The 21,280-nt window shown below is 39.7% G+C and overlaps 2 protein-coding genes across 5 annotated transcripts; one reads left to right on the top strand and one right to left on the bottom strand.

The window, feature by feature from the left end:
- The first annotated feature begins 888 nt into the window (after positions 1–888).
- On the top strand, positions 889–2,020 carry h1m (linker histone H1M). Its single transcript, XM_030134994.1, has 5 exons — positions 889–982; positions 1,126–1,379; positions 1,459–1,567; positions 1,664–1,707; positions 1,784–2,020. Exons 1-5 carry the CDS (start codon positions 889–891, stop codon positions 2,018–2,020), a joined length of 738 nt encoding a protein of 245 aa, XP_029990854.1.
- A 2,105-nt stretch (positions 2,021–4,125) lies between these two features.
- tmcc1b (transmembrane and coiled-coil domain family 1b) lies at positions 4,126–19,459 on the bottom strand. 4 transcript variants are annotated; one of them, XM_030133355.1, is made up of 9 exons: positions 19,363–19,459; positions 16,374–16,545; positions 14,276–14,319; positions 12,717–13,492; positions 8,292–8,711; positions 7,837–7,857; positions 6,500–6,984; positions 5,590–5,725; positions 4,126–5,506 (listed from the first exon to the last, which is right to left on the bottom strand). In XM_030133355.1, exons 4-9 carry the CDS (start codon positions 13,314–13,316, stop codon positions 5,192–5,194), a joined length of 1,977 nt encoding a protein of 658 aa, XP_029989215.1. In that variant the 5' UTR covers positions 13,317–13,492; positions 14,276–14,319; positions 16,374–16,545; positions 19,363–19,459; the 3' UTR covers positions 4,126–5,191. The 4 variants fall into 4 exon arrangements, with proteins under 4 accessions (XP_029989215.1, XP_029989216.1, XP_029989218.1 ...); XM_030133356.1 differs by having other exon boundaries at positions 12,717–13,487; XM_030133358.1 differs by having other exon boundaries at positions 12,717–12,979.
- Between the last annotated feature and the right edge of the window lie 1,821 nt (positions 19,460–21,280).

Raw genomic sequence — 21,280 nt, 5'->3', positions numbered from 1 at the left:
ATTATAAAGATGTTTTATAATTCATAGACTCAGTTTGAGTTTGTGTCCACACAGTTACGTGTTCACATCATGACATGATGCTGAAAATAAAATGGATCTGTATTGAGAGAAAAACAAGAAAACAAATAAGAGATTAAACTCACATGTGAGGATGAGTATCAGCACATGTCCAGCCATGATAAAAGCACAATAATGTAAATGTCCTGAGGTGCTTCAAATACTTTCTCTGTCTACACAAACTGCAGGTCATTTGTTAGTTTTTGGTCATGTTATTATGTATAGACTTTGCAATAAAACCACAGAAAGACATGAGAAGTGAATCACACACAGTTCACATCATTAAAAAGACCCAATAGGTGCTTTATATTTGGATCAACTCTACCGCAGTTTTGAGTGTCTCATACTATCAAACCGTCATTTTCTATTTACATATCAGTGTTTATCAGAATAAATGAAACCACATATGTACAACAAAAGCACCTTGTATGTTTTATATTTACCCATTCAAAGACTTAATTACATATTAGGCTGTTTATATTCATAGTTATGTTCGCCCACACAACACAACTGAACAGATGTCAATTCCACAAATAGAGTATGACCACTTCACCATCTGATTGGCCTTCTATAAAGTAGGAGCTCACAGTCAAATCCAACAAAACTCTACCTTGCTTTAGAAATGGAGCCTTTTTCCCAGCAGCCCTTGGTGTTTCCTATTTACACACTAATAGACTGCACCTGGTGGGATGGGATTCACCTGGGTGTTTTCACCACAAGCAGCTGCATAAAGGTGAAACTCAGGCCCATTTGCACTGAATTAAAGCTGGCAGGAATGTACTTTTAGACTTGTCAGAGGCTGTTTTATGTGTCTTATATCTGTTTTCAAAAATGCCTCCTAAAAAGGCAGCAGCAGTAGCAGCAGCCTCAGCTGATCCTTCCCCTGCTGAGGCCTCACCTGAACAGAAAGAAAAAACAAAAACAGGTTAGTGTGTAAATGGTTTTAAATCAGAATACTACAATGAGAATGACCGCCTGATTGAAATGAATATAATAGACATCACTCCAAAAGTATAATGAGATCAGATCAGTGTTATGATTATAAATGTGTGCATGTTTGCCCTGCAGATGCTGCAAAGCTGCGTAAAATTGCAGATCATCCCTCTGTGAGAAACATGGTGATGGAAGCACTTAAAGTGTTGGACTCACGAAAAGGAGTGTCAAACCAGGCGATACAAAACTATATTAAACAGAAATGGCTGATGGATCCAGTCAGGTTGAAGCATTTTGTCCGCAAAGAGCTAACCAAAGGGCTGGAGAACGGCTCGTATGTGAGGCCTCCCGGATCCACAGTGACCACAGGCGTCATGGGGAAATTTAGAGTAAGAAGACGAGTGTATTAGACTCATTACAATAGGCCCGTGTGTTTTTTAACTGGTTTTTATTTTAATCTGTCTTAAGCTTGCATCAAAAATCAAGAAAGCCAAGCCAAAATCTGAGAATGTGGATCCCAATGTACAAAAAGCCTCAAAAGTAGCCAAGGATGGAGCCAAGAAGCTGAAAAAGACTGGTAAGCCTAACCTGATGATTCACTGCTACAACCAGTGGAAGAGTGTGTTGTTGTTTTGTTTTTTTTTAAATTTGTGTTTATTTTATGGAACTTTAGGGGACAACAAGAAAGATGCTGCAAGCAAAGAGGACAAGTCAAAGGTAATGTAGTCATATGGGACATTACTCACAACAAATGTAAGTTTTTGGACCTAAATATCCCCTTTATTTTTTTTAGGACCCAAAGCCTTCCAAAAAGGCAAAGAAAGCTGAGGAAGCCTCTTCTTCAAAGGTTGCCCCAGCAAAGAAGCCAAAAGCTAAAAAAGCTGTGCCTAAGGAAGGTGAGGGAGCATCTAATGCAGCCAAACCCAAGGCAAAGGCCACCAAGGTGACAAAGGAAAAGGCCGCTAAAGCTGACTGTGATGCTCCTGCTTCTAAAGCACCTGGAAAACGAGGGAAGAAAACTGCAGAGTAATGTTTTTAATTTTGTTACGCAATAAACACATGTATTTAGACATCTTAACTGTGTTTGGTCTCACTGTCTGAGCTAATGAGAAATGGACTTCACATGGAAAAGGTAGATGTTCCTCAGGGTTATAGACCAGCCTGTTACTTTAACATTTACTCTAGGCAAGTGTGTACTCAAGTGTCATAATTTGATGTAACTGAATCATTCTGCACAAAATGCTGTAAAATATATTGAAGCATTCTGGTAATATTCTAATATAGGAAAAATAATCTAAATTTGACTTCATTTACATGAAGTGCAGTACCTTGGTCAAGAACACTGACACTTTTTTGATTTGGGGGGGGGACTTCCTACAATGCAGAATGTGAACTGTATTCCAAAAGGCCCTCATTCATCTGGGAACCTAAAGGGGAGCTAAGTGCCTCAGTAAGGCAGAGACAGATGTTCTCACTGAGGAGATGGGATTGAACCTGCCTCTGTACGACATTCATTTGAAAGGTGGTTGATATTGTATAAAATCATCTCATTTGCAAGAATAGACTGAGCTCAACACGCCTATTAAGATATGATGGATTATGTTTCTGTTGAATACACCCAGCTAAAAGTCACCGCTTCATTGGACTGTCTTAAGCTTTGACTACAGGAAACATCTGCCATGCCATAATGCTAATGCAATTAAATTAATGCCCTGTCAACCTTTATTTCTTCTAGAGGTTGTATTACTTTTTCACCAGTATCTTGTATTGATGGGAGAGTTGGATGACTGTGTAAAGTCTCCTGTTATATCCTAAAGCTTCTTAACGTGGTTCAGATCTGAACTCTGGGGTGGTCAATCCATGGGTGACTGTCATATTCCCAGAACCACTCTCACAATTTCAGCCTGATGAAACCTGGTGTTGTCAGGGAAGAATACAGTTCAGACTGGGTCATTCATTATATTCAGGCAGATGGCTGACAACATTTTTTGGACACATGACATTGCTGAAATGTATTAATCATTGCAGTAATTATCTACTGAACTACTTGCCTAGTTGGAGGTGGAGACCTTTTTAATAGAATATACACAGGCAATCTATTTCCTATGTCATACACCTACAGTCATCTACAAAATGTCTGAAAACATGGGCGTAGCTGAGTTTGAGTTTTACTTTTGTTTTTCCAGGTTTTATTTTTACTTTCCCTCTACTTTTGGCTGTAAAAGTGTGCAAGTACATTCACTCTTGAGTTGACTAGTTGTAGTGTCTTTCAGTTTGAGGATGGGCCTGATTTCTAGATGCTGAATAGGTATGATAAAATAATGGGGTAATTTCTGGAAACAATAGATTTGAAAGTTCATTTTACCTGACATTCTTCTTCACCTTTCTTTCACGCTGCATTGGACATTATACTTAATTTTTTAATTCTTTAAAATTATTTTTATACTGCTCAATTTAGTTTGCCTTCGTTTTCACATTACCCCAGCCTTTTTCTCTTTTGCCATCATCTCTGCTTAACTCTTAGGCCTCTTTAAAAGTCCCCCCCCCTGCATATTTAAGGGTAAAGATGTTTTGAGAGTGACTTATCTTTACTGGGGTCTAGTCTTACACTTACAGGGAAATCTTAAGGAAACATAATTCTATGATTTTTCGTATGTTCTCTTACTAATATCAACTCTTTGCACTACACACCTTCACGAATCTGCCCTCAGAAGTGTGTCCGCTTGACAAACTTACCTGCAAGGTTCTGTCTTCATTGGTTTTACTTTGACATTTAATGCAGTGCAAGCCATCTTGGGTTTCATAAACTAAGACTTTCTGATCCATGTTACAATTGACCTAGTTTATGAAGTGCATTTTGTAAAAATCTGACAAAATACTGGAACATTCAGTTTTTTTTTGTCAAGCTGACATGTTACCTATGTGAGGTGATAAAGTAGGAAGAAACATGAAGATGTACAATGTCAAAATAGCATCTTAGTGCTTTCAGAGTTACAGTATGAAGAGTGAACTACTCTCATTGAATTACATGTTTTTGTGGATCATGAGACATGTTATAAAACACATTATGTAGGCATAATCACTTGATTCCAACATTCACATTTCTGCTAAGAACAAATGTTTTTTCTTACACAATTTCACCTTTTAAACAGCAAATTTATTTGTTTTTAAAAAATAAAAAAATCAACTAAAAAGTTACTATTTCATTGTCACTAATAGAAACAGTACGGAAGCACTGAGTCTTTGAGCATTTTAACTGCTCTTCAAGTATGTTATTTCAGTTCATAGATTATTCTTCTGCAGTGGGAAAAGCCACCAGGATAACAGGATCCGGTTGGCCCAGTGGGCAGGGTCGCAACTCCAAATGAACTGTTCTTGATAGTAATGTCCTGGTTGTGGCAGAACCAGTGTTACTGACTTCACACATCCAAAGGAAACGAGTCAACAGCCTATCATTCCTTGATCCAGTGGCAAGTCTGATTCCAGAGCTAAGTAGCAGATGTGCAAGTACCCCGTTCTTCAGAGTGTAGTGAGTGAGAGGAGGAAGAGTTGGTCACACAAGCTGACATTTAAAAAGGTTGAGTAAAAGGGGAAAGAAAGAGAAGATTGATGGAAAACCAGGATGGCAAGATTAGAAGCGAGAGAACTTACAGAACAGCAGGAGAAGAAAGTGGACAGCTAATTTAGCAGAACACTGTCAGCTCATTACAGTCAAAAGGAAATAAAAGCCACCTATAATCTGTATTTAAAAACAATGACTTCAAAACAGTATCACTTGAATTAACCAGAAACTAATAAAACTTACAGCTTTGTCTGTGGGGAAACAATGCAAAGTTTTCCACATGTAAACAAATTCACTCAGAAGAGAGAAATCAAGTGTGCAGTTCTCTCAGCCCCTCCTTCAACCCAGTTACGCTCGTGCTCGTACCTCAAATGCACCAAAGACAGCAAGTCAATATCAAACATCCAACCTTCTCTCCCTTCATTCTCCTCTTATTCTTCTCAAAACACACTTCAAAAGGTGATAAAGTGACAGCAAACCTCTGATGCAATCCTGAGTGTTTTGAGAAGCGACTTAAAAAAAGAGGAAAAGGTAGGACTATTGAGATTTAACTCCCTGTATGGGTTAATGTCCACCTTTTACACATCAGCCCCCGAACCCCCTGTACCTTCATCACATAACTAGGCCTTTTCAAACCGGTCATCTGGGGTCCTGGAGAAAGCGATGTAGATACTCTGAAATAGCATCCCAGTGCCTCCAAAAAAAGGCAAGGATAATTACAAGGAGCAGCGTAGAAAGTGTGCGGCTGCGCGTTTTCATTAACGGGACAACACAATTAGCCACCGTGGACACAAATACCAGAAGGACAGCCATGACAGCTAGCAGCACATTGATTAGTTTTCCAAGAAGAGTTCGTGCCGTGGCGTTCTCCAGACCCTCAAGCTGTACCACCTGCTGTTGCTGCTGCTGCAGCTCCATCTTGGAGATGCGTGTTTGACATGCCTCCAGCGCTTCCTACAAGTTATAGATAAAACTGAGTGAGCAAAAGTGCTTTGATGACAAGGCAGAAACATAATGTTAACAGCAGTCGTGTTTACCTGTATGTCCCGTGCTCTTTCATAAGACTGGTATGCAATCTTCTCCTCCATGCTGGCTAGTTCCTGTTTCAAGTTCAGAATTTCATTCTGGTGCAGTTCTGTCAAGTCATTCAGTTGTTCTTCTAAACGTTCACATCTGCAAAACAGTAACAACAGTACATCAGCAAATGCACAGTTTTCAGCCCACAGCTAACTTACTTAAGAAAAGAATAAAATATTATTGGTTAATTACTTATGGAGGTTAAAATCAAAAATGTTTACAAAGATGGCCCATTATGGTCCTATGGCGACCTCTTGCAGTCGTATGAAAAAGTGTCTGAAATGTGTCAAACAGTATAACACTAGTCTTATTAGTCTGATTATATCGAGGAAGTTGAGGTAAATATGGCAGCACGAGAAAACCTGTGACATTTCACATAAGATTAGCACTCATGCCCTTTCTAAAACTGATGATTGAAGGTAAATGTTTTCCTTAAACCATGTCTGTGTGTTATTATTGCAACCATCCCAAAGGCCATCATTTACATTTCTCATTTTAGTTGTAACAGCAACCTTTCCATCACCTTTGCCATCTTTCACTAACCTCCCCTAAACTTAATCAAACCTAAACTGTGGAATTATCACAGTCTAAAGCAACACTCATTGGTGTACTGTTACATTATCTGAGGTATTTTGCGTATGTCATTTTTGGAGTCATTTTGCAATCAACATATTGTGAAAAGAAGTGATCAACACGCCCATCCAGTTATTGAAAGGTGTGCTGGATCCCAAAAAAGTAAATGAAAAAATTAAATAAGGTCCACACAACCTGTGAGCTCCCAAAAATGTATTCACCACAAGTGACGTTTCGGGCTGACACTGGCGGCGTCAATCAATCTATTGTGTCATGAAGGTTTTAGGTCTGTTCTACCTGTATCGTTCCTCTTGTAGTGCCTCCATGATCATAGTGTAGTCCCGCTGATAATGGGCTTTCAAGTTTTCAAAGGACTCCTCAAGTCGACCTTGGTTGTCCCGCAGCTCTTGGATCTCGTGGAGTACAGCGTCAAAGCCTGATGCCTGGCCATGTTCAAGGGTGTTGCCCTTAGAGCTTGGAGGTCCTCCAGGAGCTCCGGTAGTGCTGTTAGCTCCTGCAGAGCCAGATGTTGCACTAGAACAGTCATCATCACTGCCGTACTTTGGGCTGGACTGCAGCTGCCCTGTCCCAAGGGCCCTTGTTGCCCCAGGACCAACACCCTCATCCCCCTGGGTTTCATCCAGAGAGTTATTCAAGGCTGCAATGTTATCAGCGCTGCCGAACTTGTTACGGATGAGGGAGGCGATCTCTCTGGGCTTGGACACCACAGCTCCAGCAGCAGAGTGAGTGGCTTGAGAGAAACTGGAAAGGCCACCTGTCACCTGGAATGAGGAATATCAAGTCACTACTGAGGCTGCATCTGCTGTTGTAAAGTATTTGTAATGGCACTATATAACCCTATGAGCTAATTATGACGCAACACACTACTGTAAAGGAGTGATATTTTGCCTTTTTAAATGGAATTATACATTTTAAAACATTTCCCTGTGGTCTACATAAACTGTAAATGCTATGCTTGGGTTTGAATTCTTCATTAATTAAACTCTGCAGGCCCATCTTTAACCCCATTTTTGAGTAAAGACATGAGAAAGGTTGTTCTGAGCACCAGCCCCTTAAATGCACATGACCCCACCCCCTCCAAGTTGTTGGCTGTGCCCGTTCAGCCACTTGAGTTCCTTAATACAACCAACAACTGAGCATTTTAGGTAATTAGCTCAATGTTTGGACATATTTTCAGTATGGACTACAACCACTGCCGCTGACAAACAATTATGGCGTACTCAGAGAAGTATTCGTTGGACGTCTTGACCTTATATATGCTAATGTCATGATGTAACTACTTATAAAATGTAACAAATTAAGAAGGAATTGAAACAGTTTGTGGAGATCCACTTGATTTTTGCCAAAATGAATATAAAAATAGCTTTGCAGCACCTGGAGGGTTCAAATGTAAACTTTTTGAACTACTAGGGTCCAAATACACAAATAAATGTACCAAAGACTAATAAAAGTGGGGTTAGCAAAATATGACCCCTTTAACTCAGTCTTACTCAGCACGTAGTGCTGTCCTTAAATTCAAATGTGTGGAGCAGTCTTGCCATGGCTGTGTAGTCTACTCTGCTGAATAAAATACACTGAATAACTAATTCTTGCTTGATGGTTATCTGACACAACTGAATATACTGTGTACTGATCTGGCAGCATAAAACACAGAGAACTCTGATACAATATGAGTACATGGACAACATAACAACCTCACTTCGGTCACCTTCTTCAGTGTTTCTCTAAAAGTGATAGACTTTACTATAATCTTACATATTAAGAAGCATCACTCCTTAAATATCAGTTAACAATAAGTGATTAGTTTGTGTGGTGTTCCAGTAGTAGAAAGTAATTGCTACTACTTTACACAGTATTGGACTAGCTGCAGTTTCAGCAGGAAAGGTGTCAAAACTGCACAAATCAAACTAAAAGGCCCCAGTATGGTATCTGGGAGGACTGACTTAAGAAGCCAACACCTGTGTAGTACTGCTGCCACTATTAGCTATTTTTATGTGTTCATAAACCATGCTGGCAGAATGTTTGGCAAATCAATTCAGTCTTACTTTAGTTTTTCATTTCCACACACCTTGGCTCCAACACCTTTCAGGCCCTGGTGCATGTCTCGGAAAACATCTTTGGGCTGACGAGGGATGCCGTTGTGTTCCACCTCTCGAAGCTTCCGGTGGTAGTGTTCTAACTTCTTCTGCAGTTGTTGGATAGTGAGAGCTGACTTTTGGTTCTTCTTTTCAAACACTTGTTTGATACGTGCGCTCTGCTGTTTGTCTGCATTATTAGCCAGTTTTAGGTACTCAGCCACATTGTCGTCACGTGCGGTTTGTTCGATCTTGATTTGTTCTGTGAGCTTGAGGATCTTCTGCTGGAGTTGAGCGATGGCCTGCTTAGTGCGCTGGGGGTCTGGGGTGCTGTCAACTACATCGTACCCATCTGCACCATAGGAGAGGGCGTTGGGTGACACAGCAGGGCCTGATCCGTCATAACGATCCGACTATATGAAGGAGTGAACCAGAGAAAAAGAAAATACTGTGAAAGAATGTTAATTACAGGTGCATTTACACTGAGAGCAACACAGAGTGACAAAGCATCTCTACCGAGACATGGGGGTCTGAAAGGGTTTCTTTGATTTTTTTTATACTGCTGTGAACAGGGGCAGCTGCAAAAAGGTCTCTTAAAAAAATCAATATCAGTTTAAATGTAGGCTACGTTATATGTAGAGGATTTTCTCCACTTTACCTTACAGTCAAACAGTCGTTTCTGAAAAATGGAAGCTCTGAGGTGCTCTTCAAAAACACCAGACATCCTTAACTAAAACAGGAATTCCCCAGAACCCTTGCACTGCCTGGTTAGCTCATCTGTATTAGCTTGACTTTAAGATATTTGTTCAAATACAAACAAGTCAAGAAAAAAAATACTGAATTTGATAAAGGACTCTGTTGGTTGTGTATATAATCCACTAGGGCTGCTCGATTATAGAAAAAAAAAAAAAAATCACGATTATTTTAGCAATAATTGAAATCACGATTATTAAAAACGATTATTTGTTAACCTTAAAGTTATTTATTTTTTCTTGCAAAACAATGTAAAATATACTCTTTAAACATAAATAAAGCTTTTAACCACTAAAGCAAAGTATGTTCACTTTTGTACGAAACAAAAAAATCTTTGAATGCAAATAAATGTACTGTAAATTCAAGTATGTTTCCTTTTGTAAATAAATAGTGCACTGTAATTAAACTGCTATAGACTTGCCATAGAACTGTAGCAATTTAAAAAAAAAAAAAAAAAACTTACGTCAAGTGCAAATTATAAATTCAAGTATGTTCAATGTAGTATGACACATAATAAATTCAGTGGCGTGCCGTGAGGTTTCAGTTAAGACCTTCTGTATACATCAGCCATCTAGAATGCGTACGTTAGGGTTATACGGGTTAGGTTAATACGGGAGTTGCAGCGTAAAGAGATTCGGAAACTGAAGATTGCATTGCGGACGAAGTTATTTTTATGTGTTTTAGTTTTTCATAAGATTATGATAACGGTGGCGGTGGTTAAACTTTAGATGGTTAAAAAGGTTTGTTGTGTTACCGGTCGGTGCGGACACAACTACGAAACACTTTTTGCACGTGATGTGTTTTTGCTCTTCGTCTTCTTCATCAAACCCAAAGTGATTCCATACAATTGAATTTGACTTGCCTTTTTTGTTTACCGAGCACTTCTGCTGTGATTCTCCTACCATTTGTCCAGACCGCTAGGTACAACTTTCCTCTTGGGGTGGACCTGCCGGCTAGCAGGCAGCAGTAGCTTAGAGGGGGGCGGAGCAGAGCAGCTCATGGTAGCTTGCGTGCGCGTGAATTAAAAGAACTCAAAATTAATAATCGTTTTTTCTCGATTACATAATTTTTGTAATCGTTGCGTCTAATAATCGAAATCGTAATTGAATTTCGATTAATTGCACAGCCCTATAATCCACAATCAATATAATATTTTAATTGGAAAATTAATTTCACAGACTCAAGGGCAGGTAGGCCACACACCTCTGATTAGAGGTTTTACTTTTTTTTTGTTTTTTGTTTTTTTTTACACCTTAATTTGCAATGGCATGTTTATCAGAGTAGAGTGATATGTCAGTACCTACTTAACTATATTGTTCTGAGAGTACAAACTGATGAAATAGTTCTCTCAGTATCTACTATCTACTTTAACTACTTACTAATTTAAGCACATCTGTCATTTTGCTTTCACTACAGCAGCTGGTACATGTTTTAACAAAATCTCTAGGTCTCTAGCCATTTCATTTTTGTTATTCCAGGAGATAATGGAGGAGGGACATATAACTGTTAATCAGACAAAAATAGACCAAATAAACCTGGAATTAACGGAGACTTATGAGAGGAATTTGTCTTTACCTCGCGGCATGTGGTTGTCAGTAAATGGCGTAACCCAAATACTTGATACCACTAAAAGAGAGCAATATTTTAAACTCTGCCCATTCCACTGTTGTTTGTGGTTATTTTTATACATGCATTTTTAGCCTGATAAAACTTTTAAGTCAAAAATTACCAAGACAACGCAGCATGGGACTGTACAACACTAAGGTCTATAAAAAAAAATCCCCACCCTTTCACAGTATTGTTTGGTTTAAAGCCAAACACTGAAAGTTAATCAACAATAAGTGCACTCGTAAAACAATAATTTAACAACACAAGCGTTTAAAGTCCTTAAGTAGAGGTTAAGAAGCAACAAAGAGGCCATTACTTTAGGTAGACTGTGAGTGCCTGCAGAGTGATCAGCTCTGTCAGACCTAATATAAAAGAACGAAAAGTTCATTACACAAGTTTGACTTTGTTCAGGCCTGCAAGCCTTCTCTGACCTGAAGTACACTCAGAGACAGCAACAGCTAAATTTAGAAAGGCTTAAAGCACATAGTGACCAACCACTCAAAGGCAGTCTCTGACCTTCCACTGCTGACAGCTCATCTTCACATTCACCAGTTCATCCAGGCACATCTAAACCATTAACAGGCCTTTAATACGTAACAACAATTCACGTGGTTATGACATTCTTTTACAGATATGATGCATGAGTCAGTTTTACATTATTCAGGCATTCCTGTATTTTGCTGCTAAAAATCAATGCATTTGATTCCTCATGAGTATACTGTGTCTGTAGTCTGAAAGTACAATGTCCTCCAGTCATGCTTGTTTTATATAAACATTCAAGGATTTGATTTAATAAAATATCTGAATCCTGTAGAGCTGCATTAATAACCAGGATCTTTGCAAGTTTAATTTAAGACTTTTTAAGACCCTTTAAATGGCTCTAAAAATACAGGAAAGGATATATATAAGGACAGGAACGAAAACAGGACTCTGGCTTCTGTGATGCTTGTGCCATAAATGCAGAATAATATTGGATGGTGGGAGGCAGCAACTTATTTTTGTTTTCCCATACAGCTCTAATGACTTTATATGTGAACTTCTACACAAACTTTTCTTGCAGAAGGTAAGGGAGGTTTTCTATTCGTTATTTTCCACAGGTCTCAACCACACATTAAATGCTCTGTTCTCAAGCCAGATCTGACTGAATTTGTACTTGTCCATATGACACAGAATTCACCTTAACAGACATTATTTCAACTAATTGCTTGTAAAAGAGGCTACTTGATGAGGGGAAACACCACATCCCAACACACGAACTAGGAGTGCTTTGATAAATTCTGAGTAGGATTCCAACTTTTCAGTATTGGTTATTGGCTCTGTGTTTTTGGGGTTTTTTTTGGTTCTGATCAATGACCCCCCCCCCCCCCCCAAAAAAAAAAAAACAAAAACAAAAAAACATCTCAAAGTAAGACTGAAGTTCATGCAACTTTATAAAAATAATGATATCTTTTAAAATTGATTTTGAGACATTTTAAGATGCAAAATAATGATTTTTGTATTTTAGACTTCAGGCTAGGTTCATTGTGCTATATTTAGTAGACCGAGTGGGTTTCAGACTGCAACCTACAGAATACCCCAGCTCACCATCCCCTACCATGGCCATATTAAAAGGCCCACCATCACGCCACTGTTTGCTTTGCTTATTGTACGTAGGCTTTTGTTTAAGGGGGTACTAACACTGGAAGCCATGTGCTAGAAAACAGAACAGGCATGAGTTCAATTAGATGCACTGACTGTCACTGCATCATAATCCGTTCAGTTACTAGCAGTTATATTCATGTCTTCTGTGAGTCACAACAACCTCAGACAAACTGTATCTATAAAAAGATAAGCCCAAGTCCATTCTGTTACTGTAGAAACATGGCTGTCCATTTTAAGTAATGAAAAGATAACCATTTTTGATTTCAGGTGAGAGCGTTATAAAACCAAATTCTGAATATTTTATTTAATGTCTAAAATTAGACTCTCGTGAATAAAATCCCACTTTGATTTTCCACTGCATTGGTCTCTACACTTAAGAAATGGGTTGTTGTATCATTTATTTTGTCAACACTCACCTTGTCTGGCTCCTCAGTGGAGTGGTAGCCAGAGGTCAGCAGCATATCTGCTAGAGCAGGGCTGCTGGGTGTATCTGTGGTTGAGGAGGAGCGCGGGCGTCCAGCCTGCAGCAAGACTTCATGGGTGCTGCGCCGGTGGATCTGGGGGCTCCCTTTCTGGGGAGGGTCCCCACTGCCCGTCTTGCTGCGGCGGCTCTGCAGGCTGGTGCCTCGCTTCATCATTGGTGGAGCACCACGGATCTGCTGCAGAACACGGCTCAGAGCTGCAGGAGGGGCGGAAGCAGCAGGGTTGTCAGAATCCAAAGGGGTGGCCGAGGAGGCAGGAGCTTCCCCTACTTCCGACCCTACATCAGTGGGTTCGGAGGGAGGGGCGCCTGTGCAGGACGAGGCAGAGTCATGTGGGGAAACGGAGGAGCGTCGGCGCTGTGGCTGGAAGAACTGCTTCAGACCATGGCCCAACGCTCCCATGTTCTCCAGGGCATTATGGGTGATTTTGGACAAACCGTGCTCTGACTCAGACGCCCTCCTGCCGACTTCCAGCTCTGCTCGGCCTCCTGTGTCCGGCTCCTCTGGACTCTGCTCACTACTACCCTGATCCATCTGAGACCTCCAGTTTCACAGTGAGGTTCTACTCGATGTGCAGGGGAGACTAGCTACGCCCCGTCGACACCCCCCCTCTGAGAGGCTGGTTGAAAGCCGCGAAGCAGAGGGGATGGCGCTCAGTTGGGCCTTTTGAGTGGACATGCATCTGTGGCTGGACTCAAAGTCATGCTTTTCTACCACAAAAGGAAAATAAATGAATTATGACATGCAGCAGTGAATGATGAACATAATAAGCAGCAGCAGAATAAATAAAATAAGCAACACAAACTGGGTTGGCACAGGCATGACCACTTTTACAGCTGCTTGATAATGTTTGTTGTTCATTTTGTCCATAGGTCTTAAAGACATTCTGCAATTGAAAATGCCTTAGTATTGTCTCTCTACTGAAGACAGCAGGACTTCATTTTATCTACGCAGCATGTGGCATGTCTAACCATGCCAACCCAATAATGCAGAAACACAAAGTCTAAAAAATAAACAAGTTTGTGAGAACAGTTTCTGAAAGGCTGCGTGTGTTGAAAATCAGTGGCTTTCTTCAGCATTTTCTGTTGTTTATTTCTGAGGATTCAAGCCTCACAAAAGCCTCTGCACAAAATGCATAATTACATTTCAGAAAGTGTTCAATATGGTAATTAATAATCAACATAATAGAAAGTGCTTGGATGATGCTAACAAAGAGACTACAGAGTGTGAAAAATGTAAATGAAATACTACATAGGAAGTGAATGATATCCAGTGCTAAACTGTTTAATGTGTTAAATGATCCATAACGGTTTCTTCTTTGACCTTTTCACTTTATAATGAGGCTAAATCCTGAACTGTAAAGGTCCACTCCCAGTCTTCAACCCTAAGATGACAGCTTATATAAAAGCCCACTGGTTTACTAACACGTCATAGGACAATGAAAAGTGAAGTAAGAGAGAGAGAGAGAGAGTGAGATACAGTGCAACGCTTACCATCAGCCCAGCCTCTCCTCGTCTGACTCACAGCTCAGAATTAGCTAAATGAGGCAGAAACAAATAAAAAGAAACTGAATTAGAATAACGTGCACAGAATTACATTAGTGCAGACTTTTAACAAAAACCTTTTCACAGCTAGATGAGACACTGAAAGGCTGCTATAATGTTTATAGCTATTGGTACTGTACTGTGGTCTAACCACTGCAGAGCAGCTCACCTATGACACTGACAGGATTTGACAATATTTACATGACATTCACTCTGCACACAGATCACATAATGCTATGCCTTGAAACAACACGACACAAACATTCTGCTCAAATGTGCAGTCAGGAACTGTCAGTCCTCAACTAATCTGTAGCTCAAAGGAGTGGTGAATGTTTACTCCTGAACACAACATTGTCTATAGATTTGCATTTAATGATTTTTCACACAATAACAAACATACATACAGGAGATTTTTAACAGTACCTGTTGATATTACTAATTTACCAAAACATGCCCTAAACCCTGAACTACCACCAATGTGTTTTTAGCTTCTGCTGCTCTTTGTTTATATTCAGAAATGTGTATTATCAATATGTTATGGGGAGGTATCCTTTACAATATTCGTAATATCGTTTTTACAAAATTACATTACAAATATTGTTATCACTCATTTTCATAGATGTACAGCCAATTGTAATGCAGTACCAGCTTCTGTTACATGTCAGCATGCCAGAATAACATAGTAGCATAACCCAGACACTGTCTGTCTGACACATCAATATAGTATTATTAAGGTGCAGCCTTACTGCATTTCACAGTGTCATGATTTATTTCTCAAAATGCATATTTCTGAAATACTCATCTCCAGCCTTTTAACACCAAGTGAGATGCAGTTTTCTCAAGGGAAAATACCAAAAGCTTAAACTGACGGGTCCGATGATGTAGTACATGGATTATTTTGCAGACAAATTGAAAAATGATTCCAAGAGTCAGCAAAGCTACAAAGTATCACTTAACAAGCCAGCAGCACATCTAGCAACAAAAACACTGAGATGCTCTGTGAGTGGTACACACTGACTCATTACGTGTTGGTCCTGCTGTTCGATCTGCAGAGCTGGATAAGAAAGCCCTTTGTTTAAGGATGAGGTGGTGAATAGTTCAATAATGCAAAAAGTCAATATTATCCATTTTTAAAAATCAACATCCTTGACTAACTTGCTGCTGTTCATTTCTCACTCATTAATCAAAACATAAAAGCTATGTGCAGGTTTTCAAAAATAAAGATTTAGCCTAGAGCTCACAGCAGCTATATATATATCACTCTCTTTAATAAACTTCCCATAATGTAAACACTACAATTATCATTTACAGGCTCAATCATCAACAACATACTCAGAATTTCATTTTCAGGATTTAGTTTCATGTATGATCCTGGATGAAAAAGCAATATTGCTCCAACACCATTTTCTGATCCTCAATCACTGATCTAGGGACAACCTTTCAGTATAATGTACTGCACTAAGCTTTGTTAGCTTGAAACCTAAGACTGGAACAAACACTGCACGCCGAATTGGAACTATATCCTTCTTCTACAACGAAAATACAATGGCGTCCGACTCCTCTAGGCCGAGGGCAAAGTGTTCTCTTTGAAGTGGGTCAGCCAACATTCGCCTATCACTCTCCGTTCATACAGTGCTCCAAGGTCACTCCATCCACAGGGAGTGCAGTGCATGTCTACAACACTGAAGCCTCTTCAACAACAGTGCAGTGCAGGTCTTCACACAGCGCAGTTTGACTTTAATACAGAAGAAGCCTGTTCAATAATCTCAGTTATAACATATAGGAGACTGTATTTTAGAGCATACCTGATTTTGATGCATCTTCATTTGCAGAATTAACCTAAATTTGTATGTTGAAGTTGAGAGAATCAGGCTAAATGTTAGCCTAAATACTACAAAGATTTTGCAGCAAGTGGAGTGAACAGAATCAGGCTTATCCTTTTATCATACACTTTATTGTGGTTTAATAATATCCAATAACTGAAACAGTGAGATTGTCCTTGGTTTGAGTCTAAGTCTTATCTCAGCAGAACTGTAGATAAGCATACCTTCAGTTGTGTTCATCAGCAGATGAGGGGTGGGGTCTACTAACACAGGAAAAGATCTAATAAGCCAAGCAAATTTCCAGCAGCACTTCTTCCCAGCAAATCTTCCAAATGTGGTGGGGCAGCTGTCAAACTTTAGTCAGCTGTTTCCATGGACATTTAGAAAAATCACATGCTGCAATGAAGAAAGAAGGAACATCAGAAATGCAACATAAGCACCTACTGGAAAAGAAATGCCCATGTTACTACAATGCAAAATTTTTAAACCCATGATAAATCTTTTCGAACAATGTACTGTAGAAGAGCATAGCACTTTTCTTAAAACAATGAGACCACGGCTTATGGTACAATGTAGAGGCTTCCATCACTCATTGTTCAGTAAAACTATGTTTCTAGACATTGGAAAGATGAGCAACTCATGGTTAATGAGTGATTTTACAGTGATGCTTCAGCTTCTACATGAAGTCAGCCAGCCTTTGTATTACTGTACAAGCGGTAACAAATACCGCTCAGCTTGGGCCCACATTTAGCAACAGCAACGAGTGAATTCAACAACAAACTGACAAAATCAGTCACATAAATGGACATCTTTGAAGCCTATCATCCATACTTTGTCAACTTTTGACATTCTTCAGATTATCAGAGATCAGACATAATAAATGCTCTTTTACTCTTCTGGATATGCACACAAACAACTGCTTGCTCACAACACAGTGGCTTTTATCTTACTCCAAGGAGGTAAATAAGTAATTGATGTGGTGGTACGTTTGTTTCCTTAAGGCAAACACAATATAGTAGTGCGTTTGTTCATTCAATTTAGTGTCAGGCCATCATTACATTTATCAAGGCACAGTATGTGTCTGTAATAAGACAAGTAATGCCATTCTTACGAACGAGTACAGCTGTTCTTTAACAAGAACATAACGACAAACCATAAATTCCTTGTTAAGTCTTGGCTCAAGAGAATAATTCACAAGGCTAAATGAAAATCTGTTTCAATTTCGCACACTACAGGCCTGCCAGGCCTTTTATATAATTAAATGTGTACTGTTAATTAATACTGCAGAATGCCTCTTTGGGATTTTCTGCAGGACAGGAAGAGTGTGCCTGACTTACAATAGATAAAATAATTTATTAATGAGGTTAAGTTAAACTTGACACTGTTAACTAACCACATGCATCAATACAAACACTTCCGCCGGATGACATCACCATCACCTCGAATGATTTATCTGACTTAGGTTAACAATGGGGGGTCTTTCCACAAGACAAAAATTTAATTAAAGCACAATTAACACCGACTTTAACATCTCATCTTTCAACCAAGTTAGAGCATAGTTAACCTAACCGTTAAACATGAAGTAACAGGTGCATCCATTGCTATAATATGAGAGGTGGGAGTAGTAAAGAGAACGCTTAAACAAGACAATAACAGAAAAAGTATGAGTCAAAACACTGGGTTTTGTTTATGATGCGTTATTACGTTGCTGTAACTAGTCCGGGCGGTGCGGTTTAACGTTGGCTAAGGATAAGAAGAGGATGAAATTAGCAACTTGCTAGCTGACGTTCCTTGGCCTAACCTTAAAAACACCCAACTGAGTGGTATTTATTTGGTGAGTCTGTGTATAAATGAGTCTTATTTTACTGTACTCCTGAAGATGGAGGAATTTAAAGCTTTAATACAACATTGCCCCTGTTTTAGTGGCGTGTCTACTACTAAACCAGCTAGCACCACAAGCTAACGTGGTACAGCGAGGGTGTTGATTTCAGTGTACGGGACACACCGGTGTAGTGGTGTGGGGCGAGGTCATAATGTGTTACTTTGTGTACTGAAATTTGAGTCCATATATTGTATAGTTCGTATTCATATGAGCTGTGGGTGTCACGACGTCAAAAGGCTGTCTTTAAAACAAAATTCAGACAGCAAAACAGTGTAGTTAGCTTACCAACCCTGTGAATTATGTGAGCTCACCACAGGACATGTCCGTGTCAAGTTGGTAATAAACTGCTGCAGCTGCTAATAAACACACTGACGTGCTTCTAACATTACTGATTTTGGAGGCATAGATCAGATTATGGCCACTGTAATAAACACTTAGATAAAACATGACTTGATCAGATGGATTACCTACTTGCTGACAACGGGATTTTTTTTTATATTATCATGTAACTAAGAGCTACAGTTAACTATCATGCCCAAATGTCACACTGGCAAAATAAAGATTTGCTCAGTAATGTTGTGGTAAAGCAGAATCTTTTCCAGATCCACTCCACCTGACCATCATAAGGTCCCCACAGGTGTGAAAAGCTCCAGTTGACAGGAGTGACTGTGGACTGAAGGTACAGGGTGGCCATCTGTCACACACTCCCACCAGGTTTCTTAATCACACCTCAGAGTTGTATTTCACAGTGGCGTATTTAGTTCGACAGTCACACAGTTACATGAGCTAGACATCTTTTCTCTGCACTGGTAATACGAACCAGCGTTTTCTTAAGGACATAATAGAGAGAGAAATTACATTCAGATAACGCTAGTGCCATTACAAATACCTATCCTGGCCCGCTTGTCTGTAAAAAAACAAAAAAACAAAAAAAACAACAACACTGAACCAGGCCTGGGTGTTGTCTCCAAACTTACACCTTTAAGAGTTTCATCAGTAAAAGCAAGAATTCGTCGTTCTCAACTGTTCTACTGTAAATACTCGTTAACATCGCCCGTCCAGACTATGCTGTGTGCTAAAACAGACGCTTACTCTCCGCCTGGCCGCTCTGCCTGTCAGTTAGCCGACTGGCTAAGGCTGACTAGCTAAAAAAACATCCTTCAGCTTCAGCCATGGTTAGCTACAGGCAAACAGGGCACATCGCCAGGCGGCAACCCGAAAAACAACCTCAGCCACCCCTAACCCCTGTGCAGGCTGAACAACAGCAACTGGAAACACATTTCATTCAAAAACTAGTTCGTAAAATGTGTGTTTTGCTGGCTTCAACTTACATGGGCGCTGAGAGGATTGTGTTGATGACCGTTCATTTCTCCGATGGTGGGACACTCCCACGGTGACGTCAAATAGCGTGCTCGACGTCAGAACAGCTGAGTACCAGACAGACAGCTAACATCACAAATGATCCACGCAGGTGAGACACTTCAGTGGGTTCAGCACTGTGTTGTACATTAATTACCGCTATTTTACATGGAGTTGGAATGTCTGTGGCAGTGGGATCATAACTACAGCATTTTGCAGCAATTTTAGTGGTTTATGATGAGTAGACAATTAACAGGTATTTGTACTAAATAAAGTAGGCCTATAGGTATGTTAGGTGTAGCAAATAGTATGTCTTATCCTTAGTTATTTTATAAGTTCAGCAACATTTTCGTGAGCAAAACCAGTCCAGCTGGACTTTGAAAACAACTAACGATGCACAATGACCTGGAAAAATGAGAACTGACACACACAAAGGGTATCTCTTCTATTCAATATTAGGAACGTTTTATTCTTTTCTAAACTTTTTTGCACCTTTGACCCATTACAGCACTTCCCTTTTTTCTCCATGTATCTTTTCCATGTCTGAATCTGGACAGTGACCTAAGTTTTCCTACAATTCCAGCTATTTTAGACAGTCACTTCATTTGTCCTCAAAAGCAGCAATCAGCTACTCTATGGCACAAACAAATGAAGTGGTGTCAGTCTGGATCACATTGAAATATTGTTCAGAAAAGAAAATAGGAGGAGACAAAAAATTGGAGTCAGGTTTTAAAATTACCTATATAAACAGTATTGTTGTCAGATTGAGTCTGTCTGTTCAAGGAGACATAACACACATAGATGATGATGGCAGGGTGTACGTTTTGGATGTTAAGGTGTGAAATTCTAACAGAGTAAAACTTGAAGAAATTTGCAAATAACTATCTTTTCCTATGAAGACTTTAAGTAGAACATGGAAGAATGTCTATAAAAGTGTTTAAAGCTCTTGATTTTGGTTATTGACATCCATCCAAATGTTCTCAAATAATACAGTAATTTAAGGGGACTAATAATCTAACTGTTTGACACCAGTGTTTAGGGAAAAAAACACCTCACTGAGATACTCAGTAGAGGTTTATATGAAAGCTAGGGATTGCAGTAGCGTTATATGTTTGTTGTTTATTCACACCCCCAGGTATGATAGTACGGTTGTAGCTAAACTTGCTTTTTATTTTTCCTATAGAAAATTGCATTCTGTTTTATCTTGCTACATATAATAAATTTGTATCTGAAGGTTACAGCTGTGAACAGCAAAAATCTCTCAGATGTATCAGAATGAATGAAGGACAGGTTGTGATGCCTCTGGGGACAGTCAGCTAGTATTTTTAAAAGATCCTGCAGCTTATTTTCCAAAAATATAAAATGGGGACATGGTATTACAATGCTGGAGATGCTGGTCAGACAAGGGTGGGCTTTGGGGAGGTAATACATGCATATGAGCCTGTTTAGGAGCATAATGTAGTGGGGGTGAGTAGCACTGTGGTTTTTGAGCAGCAGGGTTTAGAGTTGTAGCTGCACCAGCTGCTGAACTGGTGGAAGGAGCGTGGGGGATATAACGGAGGGTATGGATAGTTCTAAGGATGCCCATGATGTGTTTGGGACCCCTATGTTAGGGGTGTGGGATTACACACAGCTTGAAGTTGCTCTTCCAGAGATGGAGGAAGATTAAGGAAAGGAGATGGAGGATGCACTGTAAACTGAGGCTGTTGGGGAAGTGATCAGGCTTCCCAGTATGCTCTGTGGTTGGGGCAGGTGTACATGTGGCAGGAGGAGGTGGGGGTTGGATGGAAAATTCCAGGTACTACAGGGAATTGTTGGATAAATTAAAACAGACATATACTGTGGCAAATGCAGCATTTGAGGTAATAGGCACAGGGAAGCAGGAGAGCT

The sequence above is a fragment of the Sphaeramia orbicularis genome, chromosome 5 (genome assembly GCF_902148855.1).
Source record: "Sphaeramia orbicularis chromosome 5, fSphaOr1.1, whole genome shotgun sequence".
Taxonomy (NCBI): Eukaryota; Metazoa; Chordata; class Actinopteri; order Kurtiformes; family Apogonidae; genus Sphaeramia; species Sphaeramia orbicularis.
The sequence above is the reverse complement of the archived record's forward strand: the minus strand, read 5'-3'. Positions and strand labels throughout refer to the sequence as shown.